General features: G+C 38.2%; 4 protein-coding genes, 1 long non-coding RNA gene and 2 pseudogenes across 7 annotated transcripts; 4 read left to right on the forward strand and 3 right to left on the reverse strand.

Moving 5' to 3' along the window:
• Positions 1-465: 465 nt before the first annotated feature.
• LOC104717394 (protein ULTRAPETALA 1-like) lies at positions 466-2,674 on the reverse strand. The gene is made up of 3 exons (XM_010434950.3): positions 1,938-2,674; positions 881-1,205; positions 466-791 (listed from the first exon to the last, which is right to left on the reverse strand). Exons 1-3 carry the CDS (start codon positions 2,146-2,148, stop codon positions 617-619), a joined length of 711 nt encoding a protein of 236 aa, XP_010433252.1. The 5' UTR covers positions 2,149-2,674; the 3' UTR covers positions 466-616.
• LOC147935829 (uncharacterized) lies at positions 2,672-3,077 on the forward strand. Its single transcript, XR_015568765.1, has 2 exons — positions 2,672-2,805; positions 2,922-3,077. It is a non-coding gene; the product is annotated as an uncharacterized LOC147935829 (long non-coding RNA).
• Positions 3,078-4,277: 1,200 nt separating this feature from the next.
• Positions 4,278-5,409, forward strand: LOC104717395 (uncharacterized). Its single transcript, XM_010434951.3, has one exon. The coding sequence runs from the start codon at positions 4,500-4,502 to the stop codon at positions 5,280-5,282; it is 783 nt and encodes a 260-aa protein (XP_010433253.1). The 5' UTR covers positions 4,278-4,499; the 3' UTR covers positions 5,283-5,409.
• A 56-nt stretch (positions 5,410-5,465) lies between these two features.
• On the reverse strand, positions 5,466-6,658 carry LOC104717396 (uncharacterized). The gene is made up of 2 exons (XM_010434952.3): positions 6,359-6,658; positions 5,466-5,805 (listed from the first exon to the last, which is right to left on the reverse strand). Exons 1-2 carry the CDS (start codon positions 6,593-6,595, stop codon positions 5,683-5,685), a joined length of 360 nt encoding a protein of 119 aa, XP_010433254.1. The 5' UTR covers positions 6,596-6,658; the 3' UTR covers positions 5,466-5,682.
• Positions 6,659-7,249: 591 nt separating this feature from the next.
• Positions 7,250-7,864, reverse strand: LOC104717397 (putative cell wall protein pseudogene; annotated as a pseudogene).
• An 821-nt stretch (positions 7,865-8,685) lies between these two features.
• LOC104717398 (uncharacterized) lies at positions 8,686-10,614 on the forward strand. Of its 2 annotated transcripts, none has more exons than XM_010434954.3 (6): positions 8,686-9,303; positions 9,377-9,597; positions 9,682-9,862; positions 9,948-10,033; positions 10,125-10,216; positions 10,297-10,614. In XM_010434954.3, the coding sequence occupies exons 1-6, from the start codon at positions 9,226-9,228 to the stop codon at positions 10,482-10,484; spliced, it is 846 nt and encodes a 281-aa protein (XP_010433256.1). In that variant the 5' UTR covers positions 8,686-9,225; the 3' UTR covers positions 10,485-10,614. The 2 variants fall into 2 exon arrangements, 1 of the variants encoding a protein (XP_010433256.1); XR_015568764.1 differs by having other exon boundaries at positions 8,929-9,303; positions 9,686-9,862.
• A 1,997-nt stretch (positions 10,615-12,611) lies between these two features.
• Positions 12,612-13,868, forward strand: LOC104717399 (ethylene-responsive transcription factor ERF054 pseudogene; annotated as a pseudogene). The gene has a single exon (XR_015568766.1). The product of XR_015568766.1 is annotated as an ethylene-responsive transcription factor ERF054 pseudogene (transcript).
• The last annotated feature ends 226 nt before the right edge of the window (positions 13,869-14,094 follow it).

A 14,094-nucleotide genomic window follows, 5' to 3' on the forward strand; every position in this document is an offset into this window, starting at 1 on the left:
AATGCTAATGCTACACAATGAGAATGAAGTACACATCTAATAAATGGAGCTCTGTTTCTGAAGAATTTACGATTAAACTAGATTCTCATATCCTCTTTGCCTGGTGAAGACGACTTAGTCTATATGTTAAACCCAACTTGTTTGTTTATAGGGTTGATAATAATACACAAATTATAAAGTATTTTACATCACTTTTTGTTTGGGATTCCATTTGGTAAGTGTGTTCAAAATAAGAGCTCAGGGCCTTTTGGGTATTAAGAAAATGTCTCTTTCCATGTCCCATCTCCTAAATCACAGACCGTAGTAGCTGTGCCATTGACAACTTCGTCTCACAAAGCTGTCAACAGCTAATAAAATAAAGGGTAACAACAAACTATTAATAACACTTTTATGTTTTTTTCTCTGCCACTAGCCAAAAAATCAAGACATGCACTAAACTCAGGCATGCTCGTCTGCATGTTCTTCTTGGAAATCAACTTTTTTTTTCCTTACTTTTTTTCAATTGCTCCATTCACAACCATGAAGATAAGATAAATAAGTTTGAAATTTTAGGATTAAGTTATTAAATGCAACGAAGGAAGTCTGAGACAATTTTTTTCATAGTTGACTGCCTTCTTCAAGCTTTTACATTGCTGGTGAAGTCGACACAAGTCTGGCAGGTACAATCTGAGAAACGGCATAACTCGCAGCCAAAACAGACGCAGGATGTGCAGCCTTTGCAAGTAGGTGAACGTGTGCAGCCTCTGTACACCTTCCTGCTCCCTCTCTCTTCCTCCCCCTCGCATGTTATCCTGCAACCACCACACCATCCATTATTATAATACTATCACTTGCATACAACTTAAAACAGATACAACCACAAGAACCAAAGAAACCTTACTTGTCGTATGGAAAATCTGAGCATTTCCAGTTTGGATCTGCCATTGCATTGTGGTGCACGCGGCATTCGTCTCTGCTCCTCAACCTGAATCTCCTCTCTTTCCCGCAATCGTTGCATCCAACAAACTCATCTCTGTGGTTAACTTTTCCACCTTGTGATTTGTTTGATCTGCTGCACTTCTTTGATGCTTCATTGTAGTATTTGAGCAGTACTGTCTTTGACAATGGAACCTTTTCACCTCCAATGATAACCCACACATTGTTTTTCCACTTTCTAGCCGTTTCTCTTCCAGAATGCTTCTCAAACGCAGCTGGTGTCAACTTGTCTACAATCACGGAATCAAAACTGTTCAAGTCAGATCACTCTTTTCGAAAGAGAGCTCCAAATGTGCATCCATAGGTGAAAAGCTAGAGATGGTTTTGGTAGCAACAGGAACTAGCGGCAGTGAGGTTGCATCAAGCTTTGACATCAGAGGTATACTACGTATGTACAACTTAGAGAGGCATATCATATGTCAATAAAGCTACTATTTTGCCACTAACAAAGAGACGCAAGATCATCAAGTCACAGACGGCCTAAACTTAACAGTGAAACAAATCAAGCCATTTCATATTCTGAAAGGACCGATCTACCACACATCATTGACCGTGAATGTTATCAAACGTTATCCAAAGACATGGTAGCTAGTTTAACTGCTAAGAAAGAAAAGAGCAGTCTTGTTGATAAAGATGTAATCATGCTAAAGACCTTAACTTTACTAGCCCATTGCAATATTAGCTAGGAAGAGACCAACCAGCAAAACAAAAGGACTATAGAAAACGAAGAGCTAGAAGAAGACCACACCACCTAAAGAAAAATAATGAAGAGAGAAAAGGCAAAAGCTTTCTTAAATGTTAGAAGACAAGTCAAGAGAAAAACGAGAGGCATCAAAGTTTTAATCTTACACACATTCACATGTAACATGCACACAAATCAAAACCCATTTACCCAAAAGCATCAGAAAGACACGAGAAAGAGACCGAAGGAATAAAGAGAGAGAGAGAGAGAGAGAAGAGACCTTCATCGCAGCCAGGTGTGCATTCACAGGTGATTTCAAGGTCTCCGCTTGGGAAAACCCTAAGTCTAGCAACAGCATCGCCGTATCGGTGACTGGTACAACCACACATGACCTCAACGTAATCGCCACCAACATTGACCCCACTCATCTCCTGTAACTCCTCTTGCTTGAACAACATCGACCCACATTGCATCTCTTCCTCGTTCGCCATCACTCACTTCTCTCTCTGTGAGATTTCTCTCTCCCTATAAGCGTATGAGAAAAAAGGAGAGAGAGAGAGAGGAGAAGGAAGAGGAAGGGGTTAGAATTAGTAGATGAGAGAAGAAGGAGAGGCCTCGTTTTGGGGTATAAAAGGAAAGCCCTAAAGGAGCACGCATCTCAAAAGCCGCTAAGAGAGAGATCTGATATATCAAAGCAAAAGCTTATTAAGGGCTTTTCGGGCGAAGAGAAGAGAGAGAAATAAATAAGAGAAAGAGTCCGCCTTTATGTTTAAGCCAAAGCCCCCCCCCCCCCTTTGGCTCTCTCTTTGCCTTGTGGATTTTGGGGTTATAGAGAAGAATACAAAAGGATGTGGAATTAGCTGGCCAACAAAACAAAACTCGTGGGGCATATGGGTCCTCTGGATTATATACTTTATATTATATTTTATATTTTGTTTATACAGGGCTAGTGTATAGTAGTAGTATCAATATATATATCACCTACATAACAGTGTTAGGGGTGATGAGATGAGAGAGAATGTAGATGGCTGATAAGAGCAGATTCAGAACAGAGGCGGTGGTGGGTGAGAGAGAGATAGAGAGAGGCTTTGATAAGACACAAGAGAGAAGAAAGAAGTTGAGGAATAGGGTTGTGTCAAGTGTTTCAGGTCCTCCTTTGATTTTATAATGTCATAACTCCCTTTTTCGTTTGTACTTACTTCTTCTCACCTTCTTCTTGATTTTGTAATTTGAAAGTCTTTTTTTTTTTCTTTCTCTCTTTGAGGTTCTGCAAATTCTTGGGCTCTTCCCTTTCATCAGGATTCATGGGTTACCGAGTCATCATTTCTCCCCCCATTGGCTAGTTTTTTTATTAATAAAAGTTGAAGAAATGTATAAAGTTTGGTTCTTTAATTGAAAAAAAAAAAAAAGAGTTAATCAAGCTTGTTGTCTATAAAACAACTAGTAACCAAGTACATGACGACGACGTCATTGACATCTATGTCTGTTAGGTATTCCTGTAATGCGCTCTAACCCCAATGTCATATCTATATTTGTAATGTATATGTCTGTGTTCGAGGAACTCATTTTTTTAATATAGATGAGGGAGACTAGTGTTATATGTAGACCCATATGAATTGTATGTATATTGTATAGTATGTGTTGTTTTCTCAAGTACATAATGGATGGGGTTGCACACAAAAAAAAAAACAGAATGTACATACAAATATAATGGTTAGATAAAAAATGTCGCCAAACAAAAAGGAAGACAATGAAATAATATTTTTTCAGGGACATGAACATATAAACAAGTTGTTCACTAAATTGTGGTTTTGATGTACCACCATCAAAACATTTGTTGTCTAACATTTAAGACTCTAATAAGTAGTACTTCTTCCTTCCTTCAATTCCTAGTTGTTTCCCAAAAATATGTGGCGGATGGGAATGAACTTATGGAGGAGTCTCAAAGCATTTATTTCCTGACAAATTAATGGGCTTGGGTTTTAGAAATTTATGAGCCTTGGCCTTTTCTAATTTCTACTTTCTTGGTTTTCCATACTGATATTGCTAGTTTGCTACTCAATCTCTTTGTTCGATTTTGTTGAGAATTTGAGTAATGAATTTAAAATCCGACTTATGTGTGTTTAACATAATAGTTCAACTTGTCATATTTCTTTTTTGGCATATTTAAAAATATAAGTTATATTTAGCTGAATATTTATTTCGTTTGCATTGCAGCAACAATGTTAGGTCCTTTCCATTTCAAGTTTTGGTAACACACAAAAAACCAACAACGGATTGGTCGGGTCGAGCCTCTTGTTCCAAAAATGATGTAAAAAATGATGGCCAATTCAGTTCTTATCTTATTCTTATTAGTATGACCAGTTTACGTACTTCATAACATGTCATTGTCCGTGGCAATCGGTATGCCCTTGTTGTTGTGTGGGTAATTTGTCCAAACGATGATGGGTCACTATCAAGCGAGATATTTGTCCATCTTGCATACCTTTTTTGAATATTTTTAAAGCCTCTTACACCAAAACAAAACAAGCACGCACCAGCGTTTTTTGTCTTTACAATATGAACGAGACAAATATAAGATTCGTGCTTAATAAATGGGTCAGGGCAGAGCTGATTCAGATACTAAAATCTTAATAAAATATTGCGGCTTAAAATACAATTAAAAAGGAAATAACACTTGAAAAAGCATAATGGATCCCAGAGTAAGTCTGGGCCGCCATAATGAAAATAGGCCCATTAAGAGTAACCAGTATTTACATCTCGGGAGAGTAAGTAAGAGTTAGTGAAAGAAGAGAGAGAGAGAGACATTCCATTAATTACTAAAAAAGTGTAGTAAGAAGAAATGGGATGCTGCTTTAGTGCCGGAAAAGTCACAGCTCCACCACCAGTCGCCGCCGCTCAGATTCCTCCACCCATTGAAGAAGAATCCGTGAAAGAAGTCGTGGTTCAGTCAGTATCAGTCTCCGTACCCTTACCAATCTCCGTCCCTGTCCAAGTTCCGGACATCGTTCCCTCCGCACCCGAAGTTATCTCAGATTCAGAACCTCAAGTTCCTCATCCTCTCTCACCTCCTCCAGCTCCGGAAATCTCTCAAAGCAAGTCAGACATTTGCAGCGTCTCTGTCTCTCACAGCTACTCAACCGCTACTACTGCTACAGCTGCTTCTATCCTCGAAGACGACGCTCTCAGCAAACCCCACCGTCCTCTTCCTCCTCCTTCTTCCACCTCTCGCCGCAACAGGCCTGACAGAGTCCTCAGATCTCCGGGAGAAAGACATTCTCCTCAGGGTGGGAAACAGCTCCGTCCTAGGTTAGTCCGAGAGAGACAGTCTCGTCAACCAAACCCAACTCACAACCGGCGAAATGCAGATTCGGGTCCACTCCCACGGAGCGGGTTGTCCGATAACCACCCTAGGCGTCGCTCACAGTCTCCAGCCACTCGTGGCCCGAGTGCCGCAAGGAGAAGCCCCATGAAGAAACGAGTTGGAGCGCCGGAGAAAGACGGAGCAACAACAGAGGTGAAGAAGGAAGAAGTTGAGAAAGTAGCTGTTGAGGTAAAGAAGGAAGAAGATGGAGAAGCTGTGAAAGACCCTGAAGTGTCAATGGAATGCTTCATCTTTCTCTGATAAAATCTCTTCTCACTATGTTCATCATTTTAACTCTGATGTGATTGATTTGATCTTAGTTTTTTTCTTTCCCTGTTTTGATTTGTAAATTGCGGAATGTATCATATAACCAAATCTTTTGCGGATCTTTTCCTTTTTGTTTGTTTATTGTTCATTTGACTAGTAAAAGTAAAAGGGGAAGCCTATGCACAACGCTTCACAAATTCCATAGCTTTATTTTTTATGGAGATTGCTGCTCTTTTTGCTCTGAGATAAGCAGACACAGAGACATAGAACACTGTTCTGTTATCACTCACTCGTCTACATAAAGACTTGTCTTTTTTTTTTTCTTTTTTTAGGCTTCATAAAGAAAATAAAAAGTCCTAATAAAGAGTAACCCAACCAATAATGGTACAAAAATTCAAGAAGGTTTTGAGAAAGAGCTGCTTGATGATGAGTAGTACTGAGGACATGGCTTAGCAATGAACGTTGGGACATCTTCTCCAGGCATCAATACTGATATCTCTCTCTTACATACATCCATCTACATACATACAAACACAAAAGATTATAATACTACATGACATCATCATTCCACACAAAAGACAACTAGTGTGTAGACAAATCCTCTTAACATATACTTACTATCTTATTTCCTACTCTGCGTATATATATTCAAACCTCGTTGCATGAATCAAGGGGTTTTGTATCCCCATAGAATAATTATACATTTAATGTAATCCTTTTTTTGGACTTTGCAAATATTTTTAAAGATACGACAAAAAATAGCTTCCTCCTCCAGCATAAACCCTGCTAAATAAATCGCCATGTACATTTCGACACACTAATCAACCAACTCCTGACTACTTACAGAGTTCATCGAACTTATTCTATGCATCGGCAAGTTTACTTTTATCTTAATCTCACTGCTTAACAAAACAATAACATAGGTATGATCATAATATTTGGGATGATCAGTATTGATCACCTCATTAGATGCAAAGACAAAGCGAATAATCTTGATTAATTCTTGAGTAAGGAGAATCAACACAACCAAGAACGTAGGCAAAAAAATGTAGAGAGGAAAAATAACAAACCTTGGGGGAAGCAAAAGGAGGAAGCTTTGAGTCGAGAGGTGGTAATGGAGTAGTTTTCTTAAAGAAAACAAACTTCTCGAAGATAGCCATTAAAACGAAGAGACAGATTAGAACTGCGGTTGCCACCAAACAAAACGGTAAAGCACTCACCGATCTCTTAAAAGGTCCTTCTCCTTCTCCCTCCGCCGCTAAAGGAGCCTCCGTTCCAAACCTACGATGGTCGTATCCGCCGCTCATTTTTTAAACTTGAATGAGACTAGTAAGCTAGTGAAAACAGAGGAAGAAGTTAGAAAGAAGATTATTGCCAAAGTTCTCTCAGATTACTATTAGTTTGACTAGTCAACAACAACACTCAACATTTCTTACTACATTCGTATTTGGGGCTTTATTCTTTGATGGGCCTTCTATAAATGGGCCTATCTTGCTCAAGTTATAAATAAATAAAACACGAGCGACGGACGAATCGATCGCAGAAGAAGAGCAGAGCAAATCTCTCTCGGAATCCCGCGAAAACTTGATCGGGCAATGGCGAAGATTGTGCCCATTGATGAGGATGAGATAGAGGAGAAGAAGAAGATGAAGATGAAAAACGGAAACCATGGATCCACGAACTTCTTCGTGTTCGTTGATTACCTTTTCCTCTTTATATTTTTCTGCTTCCTTTGTTTCATCATCTTCAAGGTATTGGGTGCGTGAGAACCAACCCTTTCATCACCTTTGGTTTGATAATGGTGATCGTTTTCTTATCACATTGTAAGTACATCATTCGCAATTTTGGTTTGACGCTTTGAACACGGAAACTTAAAATCTCGCATCCCTCTGTCCATAATCTCATTTTGTTGTCAGAGTAATATATTTTTGGTTGCATTTGTCATTAGTTTAGATAGTATATGAGCAAAAGCTCTGGAATTCATTCAATACATTATTTCTTTCAGTAGAGAAATAGAGAGAAAGATCACAACGATATGAAATGACTAGTAGATTTGTATGTAATGTATACCAGAAGAAGGTATCTAGCAAATGCTTATATTTGTTGACAGGTTGAAGAAAAAACTCATGGTTGAGGCACTGGTGGAACTTGATCTTCTATTGAACTCGGACTGCGAGATTTATATCCAGTGTTTGAGGCAAAACGACTGGGAGGAGTTGGATAAGAGGTGATTGGGGCAGCAGCAAGGGGATCTTTGTAAGGAAGGAAAGGCAGCTTAGGTGTGGGAGGCAGCAAGAACCTTCCAAAACCAGGAACGAGACCAGATGGTTGGGGCACCATGTTCACTAGAAAGTCTGAATGTTTGCTCTCACTAGGAGCGGGGGAATCGGAAATGTAACGCATTCCGGTCACGTGCTCTGTACTTCCAAGAAGCAGGCTTACCAGAACAATTGTGGCTGTCAGTGTTTTCAGAGTAGAAGCCATTGTGTTGTGTTAGTGGATGATAAAGGTAAGAAGAGCTTCAATATTTGGTTTGTGGAGTGAAGAAGGAAGAGAGAGAGTTGTCTGTAATATTATAGACGAGAGTGAAATGGTTCAAGCTAATTATGGGTAGACGAGAGTGAAATGGTTCAAGCTAATTATGGGTACATTAAACGAAAAATAAACTAAGTGCTTTACTTGCTAAAGAGAGGGCATAAAAAGTCTGGTGGCATCTTTAGTATTGGCGGTGAGTTAAGTGCATGATGAATGATCAGTCACCCCATTCCCCACAAATGCCTAAATTAGTAATTTCTGGTTGTGTAAACCCAAACTATGATGGGCTATTAAACTGTGTGCAAGTGCAACCGCAACCAGGTCGCTGTCTTCTCTCTCTGCAGAGTTATTTGGCTTTCACATACAAAAAAATAAAAATAACCGAAGAAGGAGTCAGCGAGACGACGGCTTCCACTTTGAAAGAGTTTGATCTCTTTTCTTTTTTCTTTTGTTCATTCAAAGTTGGTAAAAGAAATGCAACCTTCAACTACTTTGACCTCTTCTATAGTTTTCTTCTTTATGTTTCTGTTTATTACATTTACGTACGGATTATTAATTTACAGTTGTTAATAGAAGTAGAAAGAAAACTCACCAAAAGTCAAAGAGTCTTATCCGTACCTTTAATTATCCCCATGTCCTTACTATTTGAATGTGTCAAACTTGTATTGTTAAGTATTTGGTTTTAACCAACTGTTTGGTTTACAGCATTTGCCGATTGATCTTGTCACACATGTCCTTTTTTATGTTAATGATTTCTTTTAACACCATATGAATTATATAAAAAAGGACTTGAATGAGTCAATGACCTTGTTTCTTTGTTTTTCCTTAAGTATTGCTTATGTGATCGATCGAGTTTGAAGATGTGTCCTAAAGAAGGAGACTTTATTAGGGATCTCGCTCTGTTTTAGTCACCGGAACAAAACTCAATCTCTCATCCGACAAAGTTAGAGAAACGAACATATTTAAATGAAATGAAAATAAATGAAGAAGGTGGAGAGTTGTGAGAAGGACAGGTGAATCTACCAATAATCTCCTGCCTTGGAAGAATGGGTCACATGGAGTTTGGTTTTCTATATATTAAACCTATTTCCCAACTCTATTTTTTCTCTAAAAGTAGATACATTTACTTCTTTTACCATTTCTCAAAACAGAGTCCCCGTTGGTGTTTTTTTCATTAAAAGTTTTTGTTTCTTTTCGTTCAGTCTTTTGCGGGATCTCTCGGTTTCTGACATTGCCGTGAAAGTCTCAAATGCTTGTCCAATAAAGCAAACATTTTTTGTCGGAAAACTGAGCTCTTTGATACGTACAGAGAAAGAGAATCCCGCAAAACTCTCTCCTCTCTCTCTCTCCTTCTCTTCTCTGTTTTTTGTGGGTAGAGTTTTGGTTCTTTTCTTGGATCATAATGGGTTTTGATGAATCCAACCTAGACCGATTCCTACGCTGCACTACACCTATCGTCCCTTCTCGTTCCCTCCCAAAGGTTCACACTTTTTTCTTCTTCTTCTTCTTCTTCAAACAATTCTCTGAAAGATCTGACATTGTGTGTTTGGCAGACACAGATCAAGAACCTGAATCCTCTGTGGTACCCGTTGGAGAGCGAGAGCGTGGAGTACTTCAGGTTGAGCGACTTCTGGGATTGTTTCGACGAGTGGAGCGCTTACGGTGCAGGTGTCCCCATTGTCTCGGAAACGGACGAGACATTGGTCCAGTACTATGTTCCTTACCTCTCTGCAATCCAGATTTTCACCTCTCATTCTGTTCTCAATGCTTTAAGGTAATGATCATTTATGCCATTTTCAGAAACATAAAACAAGTTTTTATGAATCTAAGATGTTGCTGTGATGAAATGATGATTGAGGGAGGAGACAGAATCTGGGGATTCAGGTAGCGAGACATGTAGCGAGGAGTGGAGATGGGAAGGATGTTCTTCTTCAGAGGAAGGATTTGATCATCAAGAACCTCTTGATCGCCTTGGTTACTCTTACTTGCAGTATTTCGAGAGATGTACACCTTACTCTAGAGTCCCTCTCATGGATAAGGTTTGATTCTTTCCTTAGAGTTGATTCTTTAAGTACTTTCTTGATCATTTTTAAATTGTTATACGAAGTCTTTGTCTGCTTTCAGATCAAGGAATTAGGAGATAGACATGCAGGGTTGTGGTCATTGAGGAGTGTTGATCTGTCTCCTGCTAGTTGGATGGCTGTTGCTTGGTCTGACCTTTTCTTCTCTGTGTGGTTTTCAGAAAACAAAATTTTAAGGTTAATGTTTTTCAAATGGTGATGGTGTTAATCATATATGTAGGTATCCAATATATCACATTCCCATGAATAGAAACATTAAGGACTTGTCTACTTGCTTCCTCACTTACCACACGCTTTCTTCATCTTTCCAAGGTGAGTTTTCACTTTCCTCTTGGATGTGTATTTACGTATAGTACATTATTCATGTCTAAAGTCCCTTGGCATTGAAACAGATGTGAAGAAAGAGGAGAGGAAGAGGATAAGTGTGGGTGCATTTGGGATGGCCACTTACAAGATGCAAGGGAGGCTATGGGACAATGATAGATTGCTTTGCCTTAAAAGCGTAGCAGATTCTTGGCTAAAGCAGCTAAGGGTCCACCACCATGACTTCACCTACTTCACCACTACTCCTCATTACTGATACATTAGTGTTTTAGATTCATACTTGGTTAACAATCTAGTTTTTGTTGTTTAAGAGTAGCACATATCAATAATGTTGGATGTCATTTGGGACTATTTGGAAATGATAGGGATTGACTTTTTCTACAAAATGTTTTTTTCTCTTAAATTTGGTTTGGGGTCTCATTGATGATGGGCTCAGTGCATTTATTATCTTCTACTAATTTTTTGTGGCTTAAACGCAAGTTCCCTTGATTTTGGTGGTTCTTTTATAAACAACTTGCTAATCTTTTTCATAATGAAAATAAAGTTACACATATAGAACGGTCATAACATTCATGATATAACACGGCAAATTTATTTAATGGACTAGCACTAAGTCTCTAGTCTCTCTAAAACTTTCTACCGTATATTTGTTAACAAGTATCTAGAGTATTCTACAACAATAATGTTAAGATATTTACTACTTGGTATTGTTTATTGTTTTCTAGATTGTTTCTCAAGATAACTCTAGTCTCTAGATGTCATGTTATGGCTTCTTTTGGATTTTTGTCCAAATTTGAATAATTTTATTACTGGCCCTTAATTAAGTTTGTTTCACATTCAAATTTAATTTCAGTATATTTTACGAACTTTCTTACGATGATTACTAATCTGAAGGAGTTATTTGCATTTTTTCATGGAATAAGACAAATTTATAGCTTTATCTAATTTGTTTGCTACTTTTTCTTTCTTTTGTTAATCCCATGGAATGGAATATGCAAACTTGTTATAGCACGTTCTGATTGACCTAAATTGAAGTGTGTTGTCCAAATAAAAAACTTACTTGTGGAAAAATCTATAGATGATAATTGATTAAAACAATATATAATTCGTAATAAAGTTTGAATAATAAAAGAACGTTATATGTACTATGTGTATATATATTTCTTTTTAAAAAACCATTTAAAACTGTTGTAGTGGCATTGTTTGGTCAATCATTTGTTTTAGCATTGGTAAAATATTTCGAAGATATACGTTTGGATGCAAATTCAATGTCAGTGGCCCATGAGTCTCTTGAGGTCGAAATAGGTTTTATTTGGTATATAGATTTTTATATCATGTACGTTATACTAAAATTCGGTGTAAGTTTGGATTGATGAATTTTGGGTCAGTTTGGTTCGATTTCGATTTTATTCTTAGCACTAAAAATTTACATGACAACTGTAGATTCCAACCGTTAATTTGGATTTCCACCTGAAAATACTTATAAACTAATAAGTATTCCTCAAACAAATGGAAAGATATGATAGAATAAACTTCAAACATAGATAGATACGCACGTGATGAGATAATATGTTGAAGTCAGTTACCAAAAAAGAATGATTTTGTCTAACAGATGAAGTTCCTCTAAGTTTGTTTTTTTTCAAACATGGTCGGTCTTGTGAGAGTATCTTTTTGAGAGGGAGGTGGGAATAATAATAACCAAAATATCACAATAGAAAGTGAAAGCTGAGTTTGACCAATCACCGACCGTGAAGATTGAAGAAAACTATAATAATTAGGTACTACTACGTTGGGTTGACATTGACAATCAAATGGGTTTACTCTTATAAGAGATATTATTATCCTTTAGCCGCGGCTAGCCGACCATTACACACCAACATCAATTCTTTTTCCATTTTACAATTTGCATATAACTTCCATAATAAAACTCTTAAGAAAATTATCGAGTTTTTTTTTGTTTCACAGTCTAATCTTATCTTTTAAGCTTGTAAAGTGGTGGTGGCCTTGTGAAAATTAAAAGCTTTGGAAAATAATTAGATAAAGTGGAGGAAAGATGGGAACTTGGAAGCATGAATTCATGAATGCGTTCACCGTCCAAAAAAACAGAGGATGCCACGCACTCGTACGGACGTGAATGTTTTTTTCTTTCTTCATCTATGCGCGTTGTATTCTTCTTATGTGTCAATCAATATCACAATTTTTTTTTAAACGCTAATTTAGTTTCTCAACTTTCAATTGGCCAATGAATTGGAGTGAAAGCAAAGGAACAACTCCAAAAAGATAGTATTGAATAGTCAATAACTAAATACATAAATACAAAAGCGGTTGACAAAAAAAAATATCTAATCTCTCCCTCATATATAATAAGCCAATGGTAGAGTCGTCCCTCTCTTACCAATAAGAACAAAACCACACAATATTCTCTATTTCTCTTCTCTCAAAGTTTTATTTCTTCCAGTGTCAATCAATCGTCAATCGTGTAAGCTAAGGTACCAGTAGTGAAGCAGGTATGGACTTTGATGAGGAGCTAAATCTTTGTATTACAAAAGGTAAAGGTATTGATCATTCTTTAGGAGAAGCTTCCTCCACGTCTCCAAGATCTATGAAGAAGATGAAGAGTCCTCCTAATCGACCTAAACCTTATCTCCAGTCCTCTTCTTCTCCTTATTCGTTGGGGGCTTTCCCTTTTTATCTCGATCCAACAATGCAAAACCAACAACACCAATTCGGATCATACGTTCCGGTTGAGCAACAATATGACCCAACAATGCAAGGACAGAAGAAAATGATCTCGTTTAGTCCTCAACAACAACAACAGCAGCAGCAGCAGCAGTATCTGGTCAGATACTGGAGAGACACATTGAATCTGAGCCCAAGAGGACGAATGATGATGATGAACCAAGAAGGTGTTCAACCCTACAGCGCAACCAAGCTATACAGAGGAGTGAGACAACGTCAATGGGGAAAATGGGTCGCAGAGATCCGTAAGCCACGAAGCAGGGCACGTCTTTGGCTCGGTACTTTTGATACAGCTGAGGAAGCTGCCATGGCCTACGACCGCCAAGCTTTCAAGCTGAGGGGTCATAACGCAACGCTTAATTTTCCCGAGCATTTCGTGAATATGGAAAACGAGGTGCATGATTCAAACTCTTCGCCGCATCAGAAACAAGATGAAACGCCACAGCCAAGCGAGGTTAACTTGGAAAGCAAGGAAGTAGCAGTGGCTGATAATGAGAGAGAGGAAGGCATGGCTGAAGCGTGGTACAATGCAGTCACATCAGGATGGGGTCCTGAAAGTGCCCTTTGGGATGATTTGGACAGTTCTCATCAGTTTTCAGAAAGCTCATCTTCTTCTTCTTCTCTTTCTTGTCCCATGAGGCCTTTCTTTTGAAAAAAGGTTCTAATCCCACATTGTAGGTTTTTAGTTTAGGTTTATGTGCTCATTGGCATTTGGATGGAGACAGTTTTGGTGATCTCCCACTCCACACATGACACATCAGTCATTATATATCTCGACTTTCTCCCTATGTTTCCTATTATCATTAGTCTTTTTTTTTATTTTTTTATATCATCATTAGTATATTATATGTGTGTAAGAGTGTTTGATTATGGCTACATACATAGATGTCCTCTTTGTCCATCGAGTTTGTTTGTTTATCTATAATTTTACAATTTGGCACTGTCAAATATTCTCCAGAGGTTGTATTCATTGACCTCTGCGGCTATCATGGAAGATCTTTGGGCATCTGTGAATGTGTCTTTGAGTTTTTCCAAGAAGTGCACTCTGGGGACGCTGAAGGCAAGTGAAACCTCCGAAAGAACTAGAGGGTTCGATTCTAATGAGCAAGAAACAAGGACCAAAAGTT

The sequence above is a fragment of the Camelina sativa genome, chromosome 10 (assembly GCF_030686135.1).
Source record: "Camelina sativa cultivar CO46 ecotype springtype chromosome 10, ASM3068613v1".
In the NCBI taxonomy this organism is placed as follows: Eukaryota; Viridiplantae; Streptophyta; class Magnoliopsida; order Brassicales; family Brassicaceae; genus Camelina; species Camelina sativa.

Excerpts from the sequence above, each read along its gene's own strand:
- LOC104717395 (XM_010434951.3), top strand. The coding sequence starts at position 4,500 with ATGGGATGCTGCTTTAGTGCCGGAAAAGTCACAGCTCCACCACCAGTC.
- LOC104717394 (XM_010434950.3), bottom strand. The coding sequence starts at position 2,148 with ATGGCGAACGAGGAAGAGATGCAATGTGGGTCGATGTTGTTCAAGCAA. Across the intron at positions 1,206-1,937 it reads CACACCTGGCTGCGATGAAG|ACAAGTTGACACCAGCTGCG; the intron begins GTCTCTTCTCTC and ends CCGTGATTGTAG. Across the intron at positions 792-880 it reads TCAGATTTTCCATACGACAA|GATAACATGCGAGGGGGAGG; the intron begins GTAAGGTTTCTT and ends TGGTGGTTGCAG.
- LOC104717396 (XM_010434952.3), bottom strand. The coding sequence starts at position 6,595 with ATGAGCGGCGGATACGACCATCGTAGGTTTGGAACGGAGGCTCCTTTA. Across the intron at positions 5,806-6,358 it reads CTCCTTTTGCTTCCCCCAAG|ATGGATGTATGTAAGAGAGA; the intron begins GTTTGTTATTTT and ends GTATGTATGTAG.
- LOC104717398 (XM_010434954.3), top strand. The coding sequence starts at position 9,226 with ATGGGTTTTGATGAATCCAACCTAGACCGATTCCTACGCTGCACTACA. Across the intron at positions 9,863-9,947 it reads GAGTCCCTCTCATGGATAAG|ATCAAGGAATTAGGAGATAG; the intron begins GTTTGATTCTTT and ends GTCTGCTTTCAG. Across the intron at positions 10,034-10,124 it reads AGTTGGATGGCTGTTGCTTG|GTATCCAATATATCACATTC; the intron begins GTCTGACCTTTT and ends TCATATATGTAG.